General features: G+C 39.5%; 2 protein-coding genes across 2 annotated transcripts in view; one reads left to right on the top strand and one right to left on the bottom strand.

The window, feature by feature from the left end:
* The window catches only part of fras1 (Fraser extracellular matrix complex subunit 1), a 226,705-nt gene that overhangs the window by 35,794 nt on the left and 166,343 nt on the right, over positions 1-24,568 (bottom strand). Inside the window, exons 42-45 of the mRNA XM_030723395.1 lie at positions 4,177-4,440; positions 3,310-3,498; positions 1,329-1,448; positions 30-209 (exon numbers count right to left, since the gene is read on the bottom strand). Coding sequence (XP_030579255.1) covers positions 30-209; positions 1,329-1,448; positions 3,310-3,498; positions 4,177-4,440 — 753 coding nt within the window. The remainder of the gene's footprint in view (positions 1-29; positions 210-1,328; positions 1,449-3,309; positions 3,499-4,176; positions 4,441-24,568) is intronic.
* Positions 18,008-23,324, top strand: LOC115775929 (uncharacterized). Its single transcript, XM_030723457.1, has 5 exons — positions 18,008-18,977; positions 19,475-19,564; positions 20,948-21,016; positions 21,210-21,272; positions 22,387-23,324. The coding sequence occupies exons 1-5, from the start codon at positions 18,617-18,619 to the stop codon at positions 22,611-22,613; spliced, it is 810 nt and encodes a 269-aa protein (XP_030579317.1). The 5' UTR covers positions 18,008-18,616; the 3' UTR covers positions 22,614-23,324.

The raw sequence follows: 24,568 nt of genomic DNA, 5'->3' as shown, positions 1-24,568 counted from the left end.
GCCCTGGTCTGAAATCGTCCCCTGCTTACCTGGATTGGTAGCATGTTCAAGGTGGCCCAGGCTCGTCTGTTTGGTAATACGGTAGACGAGCTCGCTCGGCTCGCTGTCCTGGTCGCTGGCCGACAGCTGCAGCGTGGTCAGCTTCTTCATCGAGTTTTCATCCAGCACCAGGCCTTTGTTTACCACCACAGATGGAGGGAGATGGTCCTCTGGAGGATAAAATAAATAATGTCAGTATAAACAGGAAAGGAGCGGAGAAAAGGAAAAAAAAGAACAAATCTCCTGTCGAGCACAGATTTATCAGAGAGACCTGCTGGCTTTTTGTAGTTTGTGAAAACATTTCATCCAAAAGGAAATCAAAGTATTAGGAATGAGTTTCTTATCCTGGTAAAAAGGGGAAAGGATGGACTGAAGCAGCGGAGGTGAAAAAAGCTGAGACTGATATGGAATGAGAGACGATAAGAAGGAATGACAGGAGGTGTGAAAAAGTGATATAGGTTTGAAAGATGTGAAGAAAGGATAGGAAAGATTGAGAGGAGGGCAGAGAAGTCATCAGAGGGCAGTATGGTAGGAAGAGATATGAATGGAGAGCCTCCCCACGTCACATCTGAGAGGGTGCAATAAACAGAGAAGTGAAAAAGGTGAGAGAATAATGGGTTAAAGATATGAGAGTCAGGATGCTGCTCAATCCTTCAATCTCCAGCAGCTTCTCGAGTGGACGCTGGATTCAAACTGCTGATCCGTGGCAGTAATTTGGCTGTATCCCCACAAGGAAGAGAGAGGAAGCTTTTCAGTCAGCAAAGGTGATAATAAAAGTTGGTACAGCTGAGTTTTCCGGGTTTATCGTGGCTCAGAGTGGGTCTATGGGCGGATGATTATCCACATCTGCAAGATCTGTTCACAGACACTGAGAACAACAAGTCTGTGCAGCTTATTTGGTTAAAAAAAAGCATTTTTGCTGTTATTTCTCACAATCTCATAAAGAAAGGTGTCACTTATAAATGAAACCCTAATAAAAATAATTATATTACAATGATGGTAAGAAGGAAATCTCTGCAGCACACACAAAATAAAATGCATTTCCAACAATGTCGATTAGAAACCAAAACGAACTGATTTAACATGTGAAAGCTAACAAGCTGTAAAAGTGGGTTATAAATATGACTGCACACAATTCGTATTCAGGACATATCCGGGTGCAGCATCACATCAGTAAGCACACTTGAGATGGAGGGATAAATCTGCAGTAATTGCCTTCTCTTCTCCACCAAGAGAACGAACACTTCAGCCTGTACTTTGCAGGTATCAGAGGATGGAGGAAACCATACCGAGCACACTGATGAAGAAGGACTGGTCGATCAGTTTGTTGCCCTCTGGATCGACCAGGTTGAACTTGAACGACAGGCTGCCTCCCTTCTCCCCCTTCTCGTGGCTGTACTGCAGCAAGCCTGCAAGATGGAGACGAGCACTCGGTGTCAAAGCTCCTAACATCACGCAGAAGTCCAACTGCTGGGAAGAATTAAACCCCAACGAACCTCACCACCCTACAGCTGAATCACTGCCGGTGTCTCCTACGCTCTTATTTTGTAGTACCACCATCTTTAAATATTAGTGGAAATGTGATTTAAAATTACATTTAGATAAACACACTAACAACAATACCATTAATCTGTGAGGCATGCTAACATCTTTCTAAGAAATGCAGTTTCACCTGGAGTTAATCTCATGATTTCTAAGGATTGCAAACCACCTGTAACCTTTTCTACTTTGTGGATTTTGTAACTGCTGCATGTGTGTGTGTGTGTGCTGTGTGGAAGTAGAGCCCAAACTCGAGCTGTGCAAAAAAAAAAAAAACCTCTTACTGTCACCTCCAACTAAAGAACTACAACAAAAAACAGGTTCAAACTATTTTCTTGGGAAAAAATAGTAAACTGTGTACAGACATGTGGATGAAGCCATTGTGACGTCTAAAGTGGTTGAGTTGAAGAAAGCTGAACTTCTTTTAGGTTCTTGAAGATGTTCCATCTCTCACCTTAAAGGTTCTAAAAGCTGATGGTATATTTAACCTTTAAGGTGGTCCCGAGACGCCACGTCAGGACATGTTTGTGAATCGTGTCCTCCTACCATCATGTGAGTTATTAAGGACAGGGGTGAGGTGTCGGTGGTGGTTAAACTGCCCAGATGGGATCTCAGGACTGTGTTACAGGTTGCTGATAATTGGTGCCACAGGCCACCACCTCTGTTCAGTGATGGTTGTTCATGGTGGACACAGAGGCCCCCTTTGCTGCTCTCTCACACCATCTGTGAACCTGTGCATCCTCAACAGAGTGTCCCCTGGCCTTTAAATGCAGAGCTGGCTCCTCAGGATATCCTATGCTGCCTGCTGCCTGTGGAGTGGCTGTTTGTCCTCTCCTTTGTATAAATCCAAGCACTCTTCACTGCACTGCACAGCAAACACAACATTTCTCAATCCAGCTGCACTCGACTCCAGGACTTTAGACTATCATTTATGACCTGGGCTGCTGAGAACCTACAGTGGCACCATTTTTTTAGATTATCTTGCTGAATCATGAAAATATCCTAAACTTTTCTTTCTCACGGAGCTTAACTTTGGATCTGACTGTGAACCAGAGGGACACTGCAAGCTCATCGGCTACCGTCTAACCTGGGTTTATCCTGCTCTTTGACTCTAATAATCACCATAATTTACTAAACAAATATTAGGTCACGTTCAGTAAGAACTGAAACCAGTGATTAAGCCCATAAGATCATCAGGAAATTGTTCACATATCAATGGAGCTGAGGCTCATTTTCCCATCAGCTTCTGTAAAGCTGAAAGTCTGAAGGCATTCGCTGATTTATCATCTGTTAAAGGGACAGTAATTCATAATCTGAACATCATGTTGTTTTCAAACCTAGGAACTACAGATCACCTTTGTCTCAAAGGAGATGGGCTTTTTGTTAGATAAGCTCTGTAACATAAGTGTTGATATTTTTGTGCTACAACATAAAATACTTAAAAACCCCTGCTTTAAATTTTGAAGTTGTTTGCTATTGATATGTTACATATTTATGTTGCTAATTTCATGCTGGCCTGCACGAAAACATCATCCCTGTGTCACTTTATAGAGTCCGACTTCGTTTTGTAACCAGAGGAGTTCCTAATGACCAGCAGGGTCAAGAATGCAGGATTAAAGTGCTTGTTGCTTCACCGTCATCTTTTCCGTACAGTCTATAATAAAGCCCCCCCTCCCCCCGAGGACATCTGTGCAAACAGGACAAATAACAATAAGAAAATAAAGATGGCACCTTTGTTGACGTCCTCCTGAGTGAAACTCTGAACGGGACCTTTGACAGAAACGCCCTCCACTCGGCTGCTCTTGTTGAGCTGCAGTTTGCCGACTGGGGGGTCTTTGGTGAGGATATACCGGAGCTTCAGGTGGTCTGAGTCGATGTCGGTACCTTTCAGATTCTGTTCTGTGATCTTAGACGATGACCCTGCAAAAATTACAAAGACCGCAGCAATCATATTTCACCCTCTATTTCCTTGATGTCTTCATCTTCCTCCGGTTTGGGATTCTTTATTCAGCCATCAGTACAACAGCTACTTAAACTCACTCAGGAATCCGCTCAAACAAAACCTTAATAAGGCTTTCATTTATCCTTTGAGTCATTTTATTAACACAAACATTTGTTTTTATGATTGCTCACATTAAAAAAGGGACTGATATGACTCAAACTTTCTTTCTGGGATCTCATATTTTAATGCGTATGTGTGCGAGGGGACGCTGTGCGGATCTGTGTGGCTCTAATCAGTCAGAGGGACAAGGCAAATACATGAAAATCATAAACTCTGATTGGTGTTTTTTTCCAGTTTCCTTGGAGCCTGAAAGGCCTGTTATCAGAGAGGTCGATGGTGTCGGGTACAAACACTGATCTGGCCTGGTACATACATACTCTGTCTGAGCAGGGGAACCATGAACACACTGATTCATTTAATGTGATAAATCAACAACATAGAAGGCAAAAAAGAAAACAGGAGCTAAAAGCATGAAGAGTAAAACTAAGCTGAGTTTTATCTGCAGCATTGACTCTAACAGTAATATCAGTGGTGTCTCCAGGTGTCTGCTTTAAACTGATCATCAATGGGGTCATTAAACTTCTCCTGACTCTCACCTGCTGGAAGCTGCAGGCCTCTGTTGACGGTCATCCGAGGTCCCTCGCTCCTCGTGACGTCCATCGTGAACTCCAGGCGGCCCGTGTGGGTGTGGACGCCATCAGTGAGAGTGAAGGCCATCTCGTCCGCTCCCCCGCTGACAGTTTCAGGTGTGTAGACCAGCAGCTGATCCAGGACGTCCTGGTAGGTGAAGGTAGAGCCCTGCGCGAGGACGCGGCCGTTCTCCAGCGGCTGAGAGTAGAACTGCCGCCTGCGGAGCTTCCCTGAGGGAATCACAGACGAATGAAGCTCAGATTGTGAATCAGGTGTAAGTGGGTGGGTGGGTGGTGGTGACTGAGTAAGTACATCTGTTTAAGTGCCGTGATTATCTCAGTCAAATGGAGGATGTTTGAGATTTTCCATGCAGCACATGAAAGACAAGAAAGCTCTCTGTAGAAACTAATGAGACATTTTAGATTCCATTAAATTAGCCTGCTTCTTAAATCAAAGCTCAGGTTTAAATGGGATTTAAGTCCAAATCCTGCAGCATGAAGAGGGGACACACAAATGAACACCCTCATGTATTCCCTCCCACACACTTCTTTCTTTAAAACGTCTGTGATACGATGTTTGTCTCCGCTTTAAAAGCAGACGATGAACAGATCAAAGACTTCCAGCAGCCCACTATGGAGGACCAAAACTGCCAAAATCATAAATTAAATAAAGACAACCCAAATTTACTAAACTGTTGGGATGTAAAATGTGAATAAAAACAAAATCTGATGCTTTTCAAATCTCATGAAGTCTTTATTCATTCACAGTAGAACATTTAATGTATCAAATATTTAAACTGGGGAAATGCACCATTTTAATAAAAATATGAGCTCATTTAAATTTGATGGCAGCGACACATCTCAGAAGTGTCTGTGTGTATCACTGTGCAGCATCTCCTCTTCTAACAACAGGCCATAAACATGGACACATGTTTTAAATGTGATTATTATTATATTTATTTATTATAATAATTGTTTGCTTTATTTATTCTCACTGGATTTGCTTTACTATTTCTGGTGGCTCTAACCTGGTTTGATATCACAAGTGTGTGTGTGTGTGTGTGTGTGTGTGTGTGTGTGTGTGTGTGTGTGTGTGTGTACTTGAGTGTTGCTGCATCCTGACATCTTTATTAGGCTTGGAGAAGCCTCTCATACTTTCTCTAAGATAAATCTGTGTGTGTGTGTGTGTGTGTGTGTGTGTGTGTGTGTGTGTGTGTGTGTGTGTACTCGTTTTTCCTCATTCGTGGGGACTTTGGCCTGACTCTATACATACACATGGGGACCTGTTTGCCCGTGGGGACCACATTTGAGGTCCCCACCGGCACAACCCCATTTTCAAGCAGAAAATAGTGTGTAGATATGCCCCATGCAATTTTCTAGAAAGTCCCCATGAACGTCATTTCAAGACAAAATTTGTGTGAAGTGTATAGGCATGCGCTCCTTGTGGTCACACACGAGTACTGCAGTCCCCATTAGGTTGGTGTGCGGGAAGTGTGCGTAACTGCCTGCTCACTCTCTAGCGCCCTTCTGACCTATTGGTCAGAAAGGGTATTGCAATTTAATGGTCAAATTAAACTTTAACTTTTATAATTAACTTTTTACCTTTATTTCTTACAGTCTGGGGTTAATACAGTATTTTTCATTTAGCTTATTTTATTTTTATTTAAATTGAATATTTACTTTTTTATTTTAACAAAATTATTGTAAAGGCTTATTGTTATTCAAATGTTTATTATTATGATTCTCCTCTGAAAATAAGCACTAATTTGGGGGACTAAACATAATTGAAAACTCACTAAACTTGTCCCAAAACTGATGGAATTGAAAGTGGGTGTCGCCAAATGGCTTTACAGCACCCCCTAACATGAGCAAGGCCAACTGGTAAGTCATACAGAGCTGAAATTTGGTATGTAGGTAGAATGCACTGAAACAATTAAAAAAAAGTTTCTTGGAAGTATGCACTAACCCCAACAGGAAGTCAGCCTTTTTGGGTCAAAGGGCTTTCTTTAAGCTATTTTGACTTTTCTTAAATGTTAAACTTTAATGAACTCCTCCTAGGGATTTTGAGCTTCAAAGTTGGTCAATACGTTCTTAAGACATTAGATAGTAATAGCTATCAAAACAATGAACTTTCGTGCAAGTTAAAGGGGCGTGGCCAGGTCTCAAAATTGACGTACACGCCACAAATTTCGAAACACTATAACTTTCATAAAGAAAGACTGATTTACACCAATCTTGGTATGAGTCATCTATGTGGGATCCCCAACGATACTATGTGGTCATATGCTGACATTATCAAAGACCTGCTCCCTCAGAACAGGAAGTCTATTTTTTTTTTCCTGGAATGCTCCATCTCATCCCCTTGACCTAATCAAGATGATCCTGAGTCAGAAGACAGATAACAAGTTGGTCTCACTTGCTTTAAAGCACAAAAGGTTTTCACTAGAGGGCTTGGCCGTGGTGGCGTGGCGAAGTCAGATGTCATGCCATTGCAATACGTTTGGCTCTAAATTCCACATATTTCACTATCACCATGCTGTGACAATATGTTATGAGACAGATAACCTGTAAAAAGATCAATCTCCTCCACCTCCTCCCTGAGACACAGATTATCTGTCTCCTACCTTACTGTCATGAAATAGTGACAATTTCAATAAATATGTAGAAAAATATTGTTTTTATGAAAGTTATATACTGCAGCTTTACGCGGCTCACCAAAACAAAATTTCACATAAACAAAAATCTAATTTCAGAGCTGACAGACTGCGTTTCTGCTTAGTAGGCATTGTCAGTCAAAAATATATCATGCCTGGTCCCCCAAAATTTTTGGCCATTGTTAATGGCCATCAAACAACACATCAAAGACAGCTAACCCAACTGAGATCTCATAGTTGCCTTTAATATCCTCCTTGATTGAAGAAATTATCTATAAAAGTGAACTGAGCTGTGACTGACACCACATGAAGCAATTCATATTTACATCAATCAACAGGCTCTTATGAATATTTCAATAACATATGCTTAACATAATTGCACAAATTAGTATTACATCTTGCTCAACTTCCCTTATCTTCTTCCAGTGGTTTTCTCCACAAGCTCTTAAAGGTGATTGGTGATTGTGACGCAGAGAAGACCATGAGCGGCAAGGCTTTAAATCATTGCAGGCAGACTTTATTTTCTGTACCACATTTTTTCCATTTTATTTCTCAAGGCTTAATATAAACCATTAACTCAGCTGCCTCGTGAGGCAGGCGTAAGCTTTTCAGCAACCCCAAGCCAAGTAAAGCAGAAGTTGCCAATTGGGCAATTAGCACCCCCTTTCATACCCAGCTGTTTATGAGCCACACCTTGCTACACATCTTGCAGGAGAATCACACATTTTCCCTACAACAATAAAAATACACGAACAGTTAGACAACAGCATTTATAATTAAAACCATCACCCAAACATCTCCATAAACCATTATCTACAATAAAACCAGATACCCCTACAAAACATCTACAAAAATACCCAAAAAATCCCAAGCAACTTCCCCACCCAATTTCCTCCTTGGTCTCTCCCGGAACCTTTAAATTGTGTTCAGACAGCCTAGGAAACATTTTTGCCTGAACACACCCTGGAAAGACAAAAGAAGAAACAGGTGAGTAATTGCTATACCACAAACCCACTTGCACTATATCCGCATCCAATCACTGCACAAGTTACAGTTGTATTCAAAATGATAGCAGTGCATTTAAAAGCATGAGTAAAGCTTGGAATCTTTAAATTGTTTTTATTTACAGGCATTGGGAACACTGCACATTATATTCTAAATCAAAACAAGAAGAAAAATGTATAATTTTTCCAATTACTTAACAGGAAATAAAAAATGAATGTTGGGTTGTTCAAAAAAATAGCAGTGTCTGCATTTTTCTTTATAAACTCAAATTTCACTTTATGAACTGACAAATCTTTAGGAATTGCACTAATGTGTATAATACTGGACTATAGTTTACATTTTATCTTTTAATTATTCTCTGCACTGTATATTTTGTAATATTGTGTTATAGTTATAGTTCTAATATCTCTGTATATTTGTAATTTGTATATTGTTTTATAGTTTTTATACTTATTTGTTTTTTATGTAAGCACAAAGTACTGCAGCAATTTCCTAATGCTGTCAACCTGTTCACCCATATGGCAATAAAAACCTTCTGATTCTGATTAGCATTCCTGTGAATCACTAAACTAATATTTAATTGTATAACCACTGTTTTTTAGAACTTCTTAACTGTGTTGCATGGAGTCAACCAATTTCTAGCACTTGTGAACAGGTATTCCAGCCCAGGAGGATGTGACAACTTTCCACAATTCCTCTGCATTTGTTGGTTTTGCCTTAATAACAGCATTTTTTATGGCACCCCACAAGTTTTCTATTGGATTAAGGTCCAGGGATTGGGCTGACCACTCCATAACTTTAATTTTGTTGGTTTGGAACAAAGATGATGCTCACTTACTGGTGTGGTTGGGGTTGTCTTGTTGAAACACCCATTTCAAGGGCATTTCCTCTTCAGCGTAAGGCAGCATGACCTCTTCAAGGATTTTGATATATGCAAACTGATCCATGATCCCTGGTATGCAATAAATTGGCCCAACACCATAGTAAGAGAAACATTTGAATATCATGATGCTTGCGCCACCATGCTTCACTGTCTTCAGAGCATACTGTGGCTTGAATTCGGTGCTTGTGGTTCATCTGATAAACTGTAAGGGGCCCTTGGACCAAAAAAAGAATCTTAATTTCATCAGTCCACAAAATGTTTCTACATTTCTCTACAGGTCAGTCAATGTGTTCTTTGGCAAACTGTAACCTCTTAGCATATGCCTTTTATTTATTTATTTTTTTTACACAGTGGGACTTTATGGGGGCCTCTAGGTGACAGATTAGCTTCACACAGGTGTCTTCTAATTGTCAGAGTACTCACAGGTAACATCAGACTGTCTCTGATCACCCTGGAGCTGATCATTGGCTGAGTCTTTGCCATCCTGGCTATTCGAGCCAATGAATTGGTAGTCTTCCATTTTCATCCATTTCTCTCTGGCTTTGCTTTCCAGTTTAGAGCACAGGAGATCATTTTAGCTGAGCAGCCTATCGTTTTCTGCACTTTGTTTTCTCCTTTTCAGTCAACATTTTAAAGAACGCTTTACTTTTGAACAGTGTCTGGAACGGCCCATTTTTCTCAGGTTTTCAGTGAGAAATGCATGTACAACATGTATTGGCTTCATCCTTAAATAAGGGCCACCTGATTGACACCTGTTTTTTCACAGTATGAATGACCACCGATTGGACTCTACACTGCTATTTTGAACACACCTTTTTCAATTAATTATTCAATTACAGACTCAGGAGCATGCATATCATGAATGTTGGGTCTATTGGTTTTCTATGACTCTACTACACTTACTGGTAAATTGTTTGCCATGTAGTAAAATGACTGATCTAGTTACTCATGTTGGACTGCTATTTTGAACACAACTGTAAATACCCAAACTTTTCTTAACCACATGTCAATTACATTTGTGGCTAACACTAGTTTATTTTACAGCATCTGTCTGCCACACACCAAGTAGCTGCTCAAGTGCCTGGAAGACAGAACCATACTAAGTAAAATACTCAATAAAGAATCAATAAATATTTAGGAGCCCTCATTTTGAGTCTGTCAAAAAGTGCTGAGTGCTAATAAAGTGTAAATGTGTTCCAACATTTAATACCCAAACCATACAAATGAATAAAAAACAAATAATGAAAAACGTCTTCGTCACAGTGCTACTGTCACGTTCTGCTGGTGCAGGCAAAGCAGAAGACCCCAAAGCAGGACTCAGAGGCAGAGCTTATACTTAAGCTTAAACTTTATAACGTTGAACCAAAGTGGGGCTAGTCGGGTGCCAGCAGTACACAATACTAAACTTCAACATAGCTATGAACATAACATGGCATGAATCACGAAGCACACAGCAGGGCAGGGATGACAACACTGACCAGAGATGAGGATGCAACAAGGAACGAGTGAGAACACAGACAATATATACACAGAGGGATAACGAGGGAATGGAAACAGGTGGGATCACAGGTGATGCAACAACTAAACCCGACAACCAAAAGAAACCCAGAACAGAAAAAATAAAACAATAACACACAGGGTTAAAAGGGCCCTGGACCATTACAGATACAGCTGCAGCTGATCCAAAATGCTGCTGCTCATATTCTCACTAAGACCAGGAAGATGGAGCACATCACCCCAGTTCTAAAGTCCTGCCACTGGCTACCTGTAGCTCAGATAATAGACTTTAAAATACTTCTTAGTCTATAAATCACTGAATGGCTTAGCACCAAAATACATTACAGACCTGTTATTGTATCAACCTTCAAGACCACTCAGGTCTTTTGGTTCTGGTCTACTCTGCATCCCCAGAACCAGAACCTGTGTGTATTGTCTGTGTGTGGCCCTTCTGTATTTAGTGCCCTTCCTCTTTCTTTGTGTAATGTTTTCAGTGTCAAGGTCTGCATGTTATGTTGGTCACTTCCTGTTTTATTTTGCATCAAGATTTTTTTGGGCCCCTTATAAAACCTCAGGACCCCCCTTTGTAATTCAGTAGAGCTCCCACTCTCTGTAGCCCCTCCACCCAGTCTCTGTAATGGCTGCCATCTCACACACATCCTGAGATTTGACGTCCCCACTGCACCCACGCCCATCCCCCCTCAACACTCCCTCCATGGCTTGCTGAAACTCTCAAACCTTGCAGATTTGACTGGTGTGAAACCTACAAAATCTCCATTACAATGAATAACTTTGTCTCCTGAGGCATTACTGTGCGAGATTACAGAATATTATTAATTCATTTTATAGTTTTATTATTTAATTGATCTGTGTTAAAGTTGTGAAGGCTGAGTTAACCTAGCTGTACTAGTTTAAAAGGTGAATTATCCCAGGGAAAGCTACATTAGCCCACAACGTTTCTCACTTGTAAATTGTTTTGCATAAACGTTTATGCTAAATAAATGTAATGTGAGTCATAACTGGCCAGGTGAGAGATAGGAGGTGTAAAAAATGTTTTGTACCCCCTTATAAAACCTCAGAACCCCCCTTTATAATTCAGTGGAGCCCCCACTCTCTGTAGCCCCTCCACCCAGTCTCTGTAATGGCTGCCATCTCACACGCATCCTGAGATTTGACGTCCCCACCGCACCCACGCCCATCCCCCCTCAACACTCCCTCCATGGCTTGCTGAAACTCTCAAATCTTGCAGATTTGACTGGTGCGAAACCTACAAAATGTCCATTATAACGAATAACTTTGTCTCCTGAAGCATTACTGTGGGAGATTATCGAATTTTATTAATTAATTTCATAGTTTTATTACTTAATTGATGCGTGGTAACGTTGTGAAGGCTGAGTTAAAGTGTCATTAGTTGTTTACACAGGGCTGAGCCGTCAGCCTCAGCTAGCTGCTTTTTGTATCCAAGCAGGAACTCCGGTTTGTGCCGGAGCCTAAATCAAGCGCTCCTTTATCACTGCCTCACACCTGCACCAACGACGGCATTCAGACCTTCATGCTAATGTCTGAGGAATGAGGAGCATTCTAGCTGTGCCACACTGAAGAAAATGGTAAGGTTCTTCTTATTTTAACAAGCTCCTATTTATTATCTATATGTCATAGTACCAGTTAGATATACTTTTAAATGTTGTTTATACGTATTGATCCATAAAAGCTATATTTCAATCGAGTTTCGCTAGGATGGCTAGCTGAAATTACCTGAGCTACAGCTATTGAGACGCATGCATGTTTTACTTTCCATTTAATGAGGTCCAGCAAATAAATAGAAATGAAAGTGACAATTAACCTAAAAAAGGTTAAATTAGTTAAATATGACTGCTCTCAAAAAGGGCTTGAATGTAAAATAAAAAAAGGTTTGACAGCTGCAAAGCTAATAGAATAGAAATCATGAAATATACAAGTTATTTCAGTCAGCCCACTTGTGTTATTGAAAAGGGTTATAAATTTTTGCATGTATTCTGAATGGAGAGATGATAGACATGGCATGCTAAAACATGAGGCTGAAGTTAATGGATGACTCATTGTGCATAAAGGTTGATTATGCTGGGGTGGGGCCTGCAGACCACATTACACCAGACCCTACATTATTTGTAGAATGATAAAGGTTAAGTTTTTTTTTGTTTTTTGTCTTTTGGGGGGTTATTGTGAATCAGGAGCTGTGAATTGGGAACTAACTTCAGCATTATAACTTGGGGGCAGGGGCACCTGTTTTAGAAAAATGAATTTCAGGGCTTTGACACTGACTTCTAATCATTACACTTTTTTTTTCTTCAAAGAATGCCAACCAGAGTTTTAGATCATATGATGGAAGTGCCGGTAGCGTGGGAGAGGTTTGACGAGTCTACACCCAGCTGTCCCAGTTCAAAAGGTGAATTATCCTAGGGAAAGATACATTAGCCCACAATATGTTTCTCACTTGTAAGTTGTTTTGCATAAACGTTTATGCTAAATTAATATAATGTGACTTATAATTGGACAGGTGAGAGAAGGGAGGTGTAACAAGAAGTCTAATAAAATTATAATTTTTATTCACATGGTTTTAGTTGCCTAGAAGAAGGTACCACTAATATCAGTTAATGTTTAAGAGTTCTCAAGTTTTTCTTGTCAAACCAGAAAAGACTCAGCACATCTGTCCTTCAACAGTTTTATTTCAAATGCCAATTGTTTATGAATATCAGAGGAAATAAAGATTAGTGATGTCATCTCTGACGGGGGAATAATGTTTTGTTAGGACCCAGCTCAACTGCTTTACTTTTTGCATGCTTCCATTGTTGATTTGTCATGGCTTTGCAAATTTTATTTAATTAGGCTTAGTCTAGTTGTTGTCTATGGAGGACTGAAACTGACATATTTAAAAATAAAAGCAGAAATGTATGTTTTTTTTCTTTATATGAGTTGTACTTTTTACCTTTCCTTGTCTCCTCTTTTTACTTGACCTTATGCATTTCTGACTCATTATGCAAATGAGGAGGGGTGCCTTCTTGGTCCAGCTCCTCTACTATTGGTCAATAAACAGGAAGGAGCAGGATCCATGTGCAGATCGATTGTGCATGCCTGCGCCCTTGACTTCAGTTAGGCAACCTAAGTATAGTGCTAGGACTTCAGTTCCTCTCAAATAAGGCATTGTCCTGAAACGGCCAAAAACTAGGGATACACATTTGATCTGTACATGGATCCTGCTCCTTCCCGTTTATTAACCAATAGTAGAGGAGTTGGACCAAGAAGGCAGCCCTCCTCCTTTGCATAATGAGGCAGAAATGCAGATGGCAAAGTAAAAAGAAGAGACAAGGAAATGTAAAACGCACAAATGCTTGAATAAGGAAAAGGCAAAACAAAATATATATATTTCTGCTTTTATTTTATATTGTCAGTTTCAGTCCTTCATAGTTGCCAACCTTTAATATTAAATGGATAAAGTGAGAAATCTTAAAGCATTACCTGAATTATTGAATCCTTAAGGGAGGGTATTAATTTCTAATCCCAAATTTAGCATTCGTGACCTAGGGATAAGGCCCAGAACTATTTTGAGAAGAACAAATCTAGATGCACAACCTCTGAATGGCTTCAAGGTGACCAGTTATTAAATCAATTAACTTTTTTCTCTTTTTTTTTTTTTAAATTTCAGCCACTGATGAGACAAATGAGCTTGATCCTGAACAGAGGCAAAAGGTAAGTGTGCCTATGAAGAGGTCCAAATGATGTGACACTATTTCAGTTTAATTCTAGCTCACTTGTACTCTACATACTGCAAAGTTGATTTAAATCTTATTCTAAATTTAAGTTTGGAAAGGTTGCTTTCTAGTCTTAACCACTGAACTTGACCAAAGTATTCATCAGTATTTTCAATAATACTTTTCAAATCCTACAGTGGTGATATCTATTTTCACTGTAGAGAGGTTGCCTATATTGTTATGTAGAGAAATGCCTAAAAAAGATAAACTGGAGTAAAAGGTGATGTCTAAAGTCCCTGACTTGTGATATAAGCTTGTGGTATTGAGTTTGGGAGTAAGCTATATCTTGAAAATATGCCTCCAACCAAGCTGACATTTCAGGTGTAAAGCAGATGTTATGTCTGAATCATAGATGACCACTGAAATCAGGCCCGTTAAGACGTCTCTGATTTTGAAAATAATGTGAATTTTTTTTAAAGCCACACTGCTTCACTTTTTTTGGCTTTTTTAAAAATTGATCACAAGAAGTTTGAGACACATGAGATCACTATCTGTGTTCAAACTGTCAAGTAGATAAATGCCTAAAACAGGGATCTGCAGCTCAGGTCTCCGAAGGCTGGTTTCCTGCTTGTTTTAGATGTTTGCCTGCTCCACTGCACTTGACCAAAATTGATCTTTAACAAATGTGTGATAACAAGCTAGTGGAGAACCATTTGATTTGAATCAGGTGTGCTGCTGCAGGACAAGAGTTGCTGATCCTTGACTTAAAGTTTCATCTGGATGCATCATTGTGGTCAGGTTTCAGTTCCATCCGATGTCTTTTACTGTGTTTCCGGTCTGTTTCACCTCACAAATGTGGACATTTACAAATGCTTGTTTTCTGTTTTATAGGATCAAACACGTCACACTTGTCACCTCAAGAAACTCAAAGCCCATCATGATAAATGTGAGGCTCATTACAAGGCAGCCTGTGTAAAGATGGCAAATGAAGAGAAGGAGAGGACGTCTTGTCTACATGAGAAGGGTTTAATGGTTAGTTTTGCTTCACCGTTTTTCTGATTTACATCCCAGAGATGAGAACTGTTATGGGTGTGTCATCAGTAAATGTACCAGAGTATGTATGGCTTGAGCTGTTTTGACTTAGTTTTGTAAAAATATTTTGTAAAATGGAGTTGCAAATTTCTTAGTACCTGCTATAATTATGAAATCAACTCAAATTTAAACAGCCATAATTAATGTTTGATAAAACAGTCTTTTCAACTTTAAAACTTTCATTAAACAAAAATTGCATTCAGTTATCCATTACAAGACTTCAAATGGCCAACATCATGATGCAGACACTGTGGTTATCAGAAGAAATGCATGTGGTGGTGGCAGCTGAGCAAAATCACGTTGCAGATGAATCTCTGCAACATGAAATTTGAGAACGTGCACAGGAGCTTTCTTTGAGGGGGACCCACCTTTGTCATTCAATTAATTTTATTTATATAGCGTCCATTACAATACAAACATGGACTAATCAGGACTAAACTCAAAACACTCTGAAGGATTTATTATCTGCCAGTCTATGAAATTTTCATGGCCTGTCAAATTAAACTATAAAATCAATTTACATAGTTTCAGTGTCTTTTAACCTAAACTTGGTGGGTAGGATTAGTCGGCAATGAATACCAAAATCCAGAAGTATTTGGCAGTGGTCAGTGCCTACCTCCTGTGTGGGTGATAGGTGAACTGTGGCCCTGCTGCCCCCCTTCTGGAGGCATTGCTTTATTTCTCCACTTTGTAAAAAAGTACTGTGCATTGTGATATTGTACACCATAAGATTCAGAAACTCAAGTTTAATCTGAAGGACCCTTTGCATTTTTGGTGCTGTTGAGAACTGACATCTTTGGAATTTTTAAATACCTTGATACAGTTAAAGTTAGCTCTGTATTGAAGCATTGCATTTCATTTTGGGGTGGACTAATTTAAGTGTTAAACTTCTCAATTTTTAGCAATCACAACAGTCATCCAGTGAGAGTGACGATACCATCATCCTTGGTCCAACACCAGCTGCAGTAATCCAGGACATGAGTGTGCCTGAGCTCGCCAGAACCAACAGTGTGATTGTAAGTTTATCTACAAGCATCATAGTCTAACCTAGGAGGTACTTGGTTTGTTATTTTAACTGGTATCACTATTTTACCCTAATATTAAAACTCACTTGGGTTAGAAATTCTATTTTTCCTGGATTATTGTATTGTTTTATTACACTATTTAAAAACAAATTGTCTAACTCAGTTAGTGGCCATGTGCTGGTAAATCTGTCACTTTTTGGGGTAACCTTGTTTGTTGGTGGGAATCTTTACTCATGATTTGATTATGATTAGTAAGTTAATTTCATTTCTCTAAATATGGATTGTGATGCATTTGCCTGAAAAAAAAAAGACAATTTTTTTAAAAAAGTGAAGAAAATTAATAAATCAAAGGAACCCATTATTTTTTTAATATGTCCTCTATTTTTGACTCTCTTTCCAAAGAAATTAAAATTATTTGTACCATAAGAATAACCTAAGCTTGTTTTTAGCGTAAGACATTTACTCCCAAAGAGCTTTCCTAGTCACAGATTTAGAGATACAAAATCAAGTTAATTTTACACACACACACAAAAAAAAGTTTTAATGGAGGGAAAACTGTAGCATTTAAAATCTAAGCTTCTTTATAGGACATATTGCTGTAAAACATTCAGCAACTTCCAGTTTAGCTAGTCTCTTTATGATTTTATGGATGGTTGAAAACAAAGTTCAGGGGATGCTTAAAAAAGTTGAAAAAACATTTGAGCTCCAAGCACCGAAAAATAAAAAAATCATACCAGTATTGGGAGTTTTTCTTTTTATTCAACTTTCTTTAAATACTAGTTGTAAATTTTTAGTTTCTTATGATTTGGTTTTATATTTGAGAGAGTATCTTAAAGTATTCTTTTTTTTTTTTTTTTTAATCCTTTTAGTTACACGAACAAATGCTTGGATACACAGAAGAGGCTCCATCAAGTTCTGAGATCAGTGAGGAAGAGTATGTTCCTGAATCTGACAGTGACAGTTCAGTAGATGTTAAACAGCTTAAGGGGAGGAAGAAAAGAGCCCAGAAAACAACTTCAGCTTCTTCTCTGGAAGTCCAACCACTTAAGAGAAGGCGTGTGACCACTTCTTGTTCCTTGGCTGCAAAAGACCCTGGAGAATCTTCTTCAGCTGATGTGAATGACCCTGGAGAATCTTCTTCAGCTGATATGAATGACCATGGAGAATCTTCTTCACCTGATGTGACAGTCATGACCCTGAAGAAGAAGGAAGATGGCAGTAGGGTTTACAATAAAAGGTATTATTGTGTATTTTGTAATAAACCTTATAGCAAAATGTCACGCCATCTAGAAGCAAAACACAGTGATAAACCAGAAGTGGCAAATGCACTGAAATGCCCCAAAGGCTCTAAAGAGCGATGGCTGCAGTTCTCTTTATTGAGAAACAAAGGAAACCGTGCCCATAATAATAAAGTGATTAAAGAGGGAAAAGGAATGGTCATACCCCGTCAACAATCCACCAAACCTGCAAAAGCTGCTGATTACTTGCATTGCATCTACTGTGAGGGTTACTTCAAGCGGAAATCCTTGTGGAGTCATATGCGGAGGTGTAACCTCAGTCAAAAAGTCAAAGGACTTAAGCCAGGAACATCTCGAGTCCAAGCCCTTTGTAAATATGCAGAGCCAGTACCCGACAGTGTCAATGCACAATTTTGGAAACTAGTACTTAACATGCACCATGATGACATAACAAAGGTTGTCCGCAGTGAGAAGTGCATCTTGAAATTAGGAGAACATTTGTTCAATAAACATGGCCAAGATGTTACAAGACACGAATACATCCGACAGAAGATGCGTGAGACCGCACGAGTTGTTCTGCAAGGACAGAAAGATGGCAAGTTGGAGATGCTGTCAGATTTCTTTGCGCCAGCTAACTTCCCTCACGTCATAGATGCCGTTCAGAAGGTGGCTGGCTTGGACGAGAGAACAAAAGTCTTCAAAACACCATCTTTAGCACTCAAGTTGGGTCACAACCTCAACAAAGTGGCCAGTATTCTTGAATGTGAGGCTATGATCTCAGGCGATGAGAATACCATTCAGAATGTGCGAGTTTTCAAACAGATCTGTGAGACCAGATGGAGCGAGTGTGTCTCTTCCCATGCCCTTAGGACTTTGAATGAGGCTAAATGGAATGCTCCTCAGCTTATTCCCTTTGCTGATGATGTCAGAAAAATGCATCAGTATCTTGACACAAAAAGGATTGAGTGCCAGAGAAACCTGAAGGAAGAAGCAGTAAAGAAGAACTGGGCTGAACTTGCCAAGATCACACTGTGTGAGGTGATAATATTCAACCGGAGAAGAGAGGGAGAAGTATCCAAGATGCCTCAGAATGCTTTTACCTTGAGAGATACTTCTGTCACCCATCCAGATGTGGAGCTTGCTTTGTCAGAACTTGAGAAGAAGCTGTGTAAGCACTTCCAGCGAATTGAGATAAAAGGCAAACGCGGCCGAAAGGTTCCCATTCTCCTCACTCCTGATATGGCTTCATCGATGGAGTTGCTTGTACAAAATCGTCATCATTGTGATGTGTTGGATGAAAATCCGTACATGTTTGGCAGACCAGACTCTCAATCACTTCAGAGGATCTGATATTATTCGTGAGATAGCTCAAAGCTGTGGAGCAAAACACCCAGAAGCATTGTCCTCAACCAAACTCAGGAAGCATATGGCCACCATGTCAAAGGTTCTTAACCTAAAGGACAATGAAATGGATGACCTGGCTGACTTCCTAGGCCATGACATTAGAGTCCATCGTCAGTTCTACAGATTGCCTGAAGGTACATTACAGCTTGCAAAAATCAGTAAAGTGTTGCTGGCGCTGGAAAGAGGACAGCTCTCCAACTTCAAAGGAAGAAATCTGGATGAGATCAGCATTGATCCACAAGGTAAATTGGTGTGATTTATTAGTGAAGATTTAAGTTGACCTCCTGGCATGGCAGATTTTTATTTTAATGATGTTTTTTTTTTTTTCCTCTTTGAAATTTTTTTTTTTTTTTTTGAATTTGGTGAATTATAACAATACTTTTTATAAATGAATTGCATGTGAGAAATTGACACCTGTAGGAACAAGTAGGCCAGTGGGCACTTTTACATATTATATAGTCTAATTCTTGTAGTCTTTGGTAAGTTTTTTGTTATTGTTTTGTTTGTTTTAACCTTTGGTCAATTTACCACATAATTTCCCATTGCAAATTGCTCACTTGAATGGTAATAAAACAAGGAATAGCGCTAACTTTTTGATGGCAGCATATATATATTTCATTATTAGTTGCTTAGTACTAGCTCTATCATTACTCCTTCTTTTGGCCTTTTTAGTTTTGCTTAAAGTGGCTTTAGACATCTAATAGTTTAATATGATGGATGATGTTACTTTGTTTTTCAGAGAAAATGTCTGTGGACAGTGGATCAGACACTGAAGAGGAGGTTGACTCAGCTGAGAGGGATCCTGCAACTTCATCTTCCAGATCACCAGGTATGGATGAAATTGTCAATTAACGATAACTGTATTTTCATGACACTTTTGCACAAAAGAAATCATATCAGAATCAGAATCAGAATCAGAAGGTTTTTATTGCCATATGGGTGAACAGGTTCACAGCATTAGGAAATTGCTGCGGTACTTCGTGCTTACAGAAAAAAAAAACAAATAAGTATAAAAACTATAAGACAATATACAAGTATACAAATTGCAAATATACAGAGATATTAGAGCTATAACTATAGCACAATATTACAAAATTACAAAATATACAGTGCAGAGACTAATTAAAAGATAAAAGAATGTAGACTATATTCCACTAATATGTACATCAGTGCAGTCAGACAGGTGCATAGACATAGGGTCATCAGCGTTTGTGGAGGGTGGTGGTAACAGTCTTAGGGTTATTGTTCATGAGTCCAACAGCAGAGGGGAAGAAACTGTTCTTATGGCGGGAGGTTCTGGTCCGTATGGACCGTAGCCTCCTGCCTGAGGGGAGAGGGTCAAAAAGTCTGTGCCCAGGGTGAGAGTGGTCGGCTGTGATCCGACCTGCACGCCCCAGTGTCCTGGAGGTGTACAGGTCCTGGAGAGATGGGAGGTTACAGCCAATCACCTTCTCAGCAGAGTGCACAACGCGCTGTAGTCTCTGTTTGTCCCTCTATCTCTGAAAGTTCGATAAAGACAGTGCTGCAGGGGGTCAGTGTTTCCACTGATCGCTGTTTTTCGAGTGTGTGTGTAATTCTTGTAACTCTCTGTATCTTGTCCTGCGAGACTTCTCTTCAAAACAATGAAAAACAAAATCTTAACATTGAAGAAAATGGACTAATGATTAGGTCGTGTTACAGGACAACTACATCGTATTAATTAGGCCAAAAACAGTTGGAAACTAGATTTTGATGACTTTAGATTGACTATGTCACATCCAGGTCTGCCAGAGATGTGGACATGTGAAAAAAGTGTTTCCATAACACTTTTAACATTTTTCAAATCGCCTGAAAACCCACCTCCTGGAAGCATAAAAAGGTTAATTCGATATTGAGGAGTGTTTTGAAAAAAAAAATTTGTGCAGTTTCCATTACAGGATTTCTTTTTTTGATATTTGGTTTTACGCAAATCCAGGGATCATGGAAACCTGTCTAATGATTGACAGTTTCATCCATAAAAGGAAGACTGTTTTAAAAACTGTTGCTAACAGCGCAAAACTAAATGTTGATGGTGAAAATTAGATTACAATGTCAGCAGCTTCTGATTTAGTGCTCTTAAGAATTCCTAAGAAGGTCAGCTGTTAAACTAGTCATTTAAGATGCTTGTATAAAGCAAACACACTGACTGCTTACTGTTTAATACTCATGTACTTAATAGACCTGCTTTATTTAGATCAATTTGGGGTGACCAGGAGATGCACCACTGAAGGTGGACAAAACAAAGATCTGCCTTCAGCCAAAGGTAAGAATATTTCTAAGTGGAAAGAAAATGAGATTGCAGATTTCTGATAAATATTGGACCTTTAGAGGCCACTGTCCTGTATCCTTACTCTTCTTCATGCATGTTCTTTTTGGCTTCTAAGTTTTTCAATTTATTCTGTACCTGATGATTTTCTCAAAGTTGCATATATTCTGAGTTTTGTTTTGTTTCATAGAGAGATCAAATGACAAGGTACCGGTGGCCATGGAAGTCTCTGGCAACTCCAACACAACTAAAGGTAGTTTGTCTTCAAACTTGGAGATTATAAATGGGCAGAAGCGTTAAAAATGTTGCCAGACAGACATCTTTCAAACCAAAGAATTTACTTGACTTCTAATTGTTATCATAAAAAGAATAATACCCATTGGGTCCAATGTCTTGATAACTGAATTTTCCTCCTGTAAGCCAGGCTTGAAAACACGTAAACTTTTACTTATTTTTTACAAGCATTTACTGTCACTGTTCAATGAATACTTCACATTAACAGGTGTAAACCTATTTCCAATATTTCCTCCATCTGTTATTGAACTAAACCAATGGGAAATTTATTAACAGTTCACAACACTTTCTGTGTGGTGTTAATCTGAGGTTTCTTCGTTTTGCAGCCTGGTGAAGACCAGATGATGTCTCTACACATAAAACTTTAGAATAGCTTTTTTTTTCATTTGACTGCATACCCTCAAGCAATAGTTTGGTTTTATTTCTTCTCCCCTTCTTCCCCACTAATTTCGCCTTGAACTGTCTTGGAACAGCAAACTAACTAGCATCATCCAAGGTAGTTTGGATGATTAGCTTAATCTTTTTGTTTAACTGCACCAATAACATTTTCAACACCACTTTTTTTCCACTGTAGTGTTAAAACTGCGCAGGCCCTGCTGAGTTTTCCCAGGCTGGACTCTGTGAAAAAGGGAAATTTGGGCTTCATCCATTAGAGTGCCCCACTTATGTTGATGCTCTCTTAACTCAAGTCCACAGAGTCTCTAGCCACCATCAAATCACTCAAAACCTTTCTTTTGGTGAAATCCTTTGGAAATGTCTGATATATTAAGCAATTTTGTTTTTTTTAACATGCCCCTGACCTTAATCATTTATTCTTGTGATGTACTTTGAACAATTATTTCTCTCCTGTACCTGCTGATGCTTTTATAAGTGCTGGTGAAACTTGTGTCTTGATTTATTACCAGTTGTCAGCTTCAACAAGTAATACACCCACCCCCAATAATACTTTTACTGCAGTGTGCTGCTGCTGTGGTGAAGAAATGTTTTCATAATAGCATATAACTTGCCCTGTCACAAAGATTGAAACCTTTTTTTTCACTGAAGAATGCTTACGCCCTCTAATCATTTTACAGGGCCATCACATAGGAAGAGAGTGAAGTGGAGCCAAGAAGAAATCCAGGCGGTGGAGAAAACGCTCATGGACTGTATTGACTCTGGAACGGTTCCTGGGAAAGCCCAGTGTATGAAGTGCATTGAAGCCTCACCAGTGGCCCTTGAGAACAGGACATGGCAAGCGGTTAAGTTCTATGTGAAAAATCGCATAGATGCATTAAAACGAGAGACTTTCACAAAAAGGTAAGCGTTGACCTTTTATTAAAGTGAATGGAAACGGGCCATTTGTTAGTACCATAACCACGCCAGTTCTGTTTGGAGATTGAAAGTTTTGAAGTTTTGGGACAGCTGCAGTCAGGTTTTGTAATAGAAGTATGTATACATATTGCATGTTCATGTTTATGAATACGTATTGATGAATACATAAATTTTTATTTTTTCATTTGTTTTACATGTTGGCTTTTATGTATATTTTTTTTGCCACAAGATTGAAATATTATAAACTGTGCAATAAAATGGTTTGCATAAAACCAGAAAGGAGAGTCCAGTATTGATGGTTGGCAGTAAACAGGTTACCAGTACTTAAAAATAATTTTTAACAAAAAAGAATCAAATATAATGTGGTTTATTGACTTATTTATTGCTTATATTTGACATCCTCATATATCTCAGTGGTCCCTAAAACTTAACAGTGCCACCTGGTGGATAAGTCAAATGAGCAGGTCCCCATGTGGAGCCAAAAACCTGAAAGATTAAAATTTTCTAAATTTGATTATTTTTTATATTAAAGATGATATTTCATGTTCAAAAAAATAGAAGACTAAAATTAACCTAAAACCAAGCCTCTAGATCGTTTAGAAAGTTGGGTCCCCACGTGTAACCACCTAGTCAGGGGCCTAAAGAGAGTCCCCACGTTTGAGGAAAAACACGTATGTGTGTGTGTGTGTGTGTGTGTGTGTGTGTGTGATGGGAGGCTAGCGGAAAGGTGGCCGGTTAAAAGACGAGCTGCCCGGGAGTCAACGCCCCGTATTAAATCACTTGTCGGCTGCTCCGTCCCATCAGCCGTTCACACCGGTGGTTTTATGGCAGCGGCATGCTCGGTTTCACCAGCTGCTTTATGGTGCTTTAACTGGGGGGGTGGGGGTCTATTATGAGCAATGTCCCAAACCAGGTGTCTGTTGGAGGGGTGGTGCCTGAAGCCAGTTAATACCAATCTGACATTTTTGGAGGAATATAATCCATACGTGTCTGCTGAACTAGCAGTTCGTGCCACCAAGGCCAGAAACCGAATCGTGTCATTGGCTTTGCATAAAATCAGGGCCTTTATGTATAAAATCAGCCAATTAGAGAGAAGTTCGGACCAGGATGAGCCTAGTCTCAGAAATATAACACCCACCTATCCCTTCAGGTCATATGACCTTTGCAATTTTAACCTAAATATACTTATTTAAGTTTTCTCCAGCAAATTTTCACAAACTGGATGAAACACTCTACCAATGCCCATCCCGTGATACTGCTGCCTACACGCTTCAAGGGCCTGTAAATAAAAATAAATCAATCCAAATGTGTTAGCTGAGTCTGAGGGGTTCACTGATGCTTATGGAATGACCCAAAAGCACTGAACTAAAAACATTTTCATCATAATTCATGGACAATCTTTGGCCTCTGTTTCTGCTCACTGTGGGGTTGAACTACAAACCACAGCATGTGAAGAACAAACGAGAACCTTTAAATTAGCTTTTATAGCCTGCTGTGTTCCCGAGTCTCTAAACTTTGCTAAAATTGGGTTCGATGACGTATTGCTGTGAATAAGTGATACATTTTTATCCAGTTTTTTGTGTAGCCATTTCTTTTAGTCCACCAAGCTGTGGCAGGCAGGCGGGAGAGAAAACTCAATTTGGGACGGTGAGAGGGCGTCAGGAAAACAAAGTGTGTGGAGGTCAGTTGATTTGCGTGTGCGTCGCTGTGTCATGTGAGGAATGGCTGCAGTCAGCACGCGGCGCTGCAGCGGACGGCCGCTGTGTTTGTCTTGGTTTAAACCGTGTGTCGGAAGTAAGAGTGATGTGTTTATGACTGTGTGTGTGTGTGTGTGTGTGTTCATCTCTATCACGTCCAGAACAATTTACTATCAACATGTCGGCTACCTCTCAGCATAACTCTCTGCTGGGCTCTGCATCAGTTTGTGGTGTGTGTGCAGAAGCA

This window comes from Archocentrus centrarchus, unplaced genomic scaffold (assembly GCF_007364275.1).
Source record: "Archocentrus centrarchus isolate MPI-CPG fArcCen1 unplaced genomic scaffold, fArcCen1 scaffold_26_ctg1, whole genome shotgun sequence".
Taxonomy (NCBI): Eukaryota; Metazoa; Chordata; class Actinopteri; order Cichliformes; family Cichlidae; genus Archocentrus; species Archocentrus centrarchus.
The sequence above is the reverse complement of the archived record's forward strand: the minus strand, read 5'-3'. Positions and strand labels throughout refer to the sequence as shown.

What these genes read in the sequence shown, in the direction of transcription:
- LOC115775929 (XM_030723457.1), top strand. Translation starts at nt 18,617, where the DNA reads ATGTGTTGGATGAAAATCCGTACATGTTTGGCAGACCAGACTCTCAAT. An exon ending in TTCATCTTCCAGATCACCAG is followed by an intron (nt 19,565 to 20,947) that starts GTATGGATGAAA and finishes TGCTTTATTTAG; the next exon opens with ATCAATTTGGGGTGACCAGG. An exon ending in AGATCTGCCTTCAGCCAAAG is followed by an intron (nt 21,017 to 21,209) that starts GTAAGAATATTT and finishes TTTGTTTCATAG; the next exon opens with AGAGATCAAATGACAAGGTA.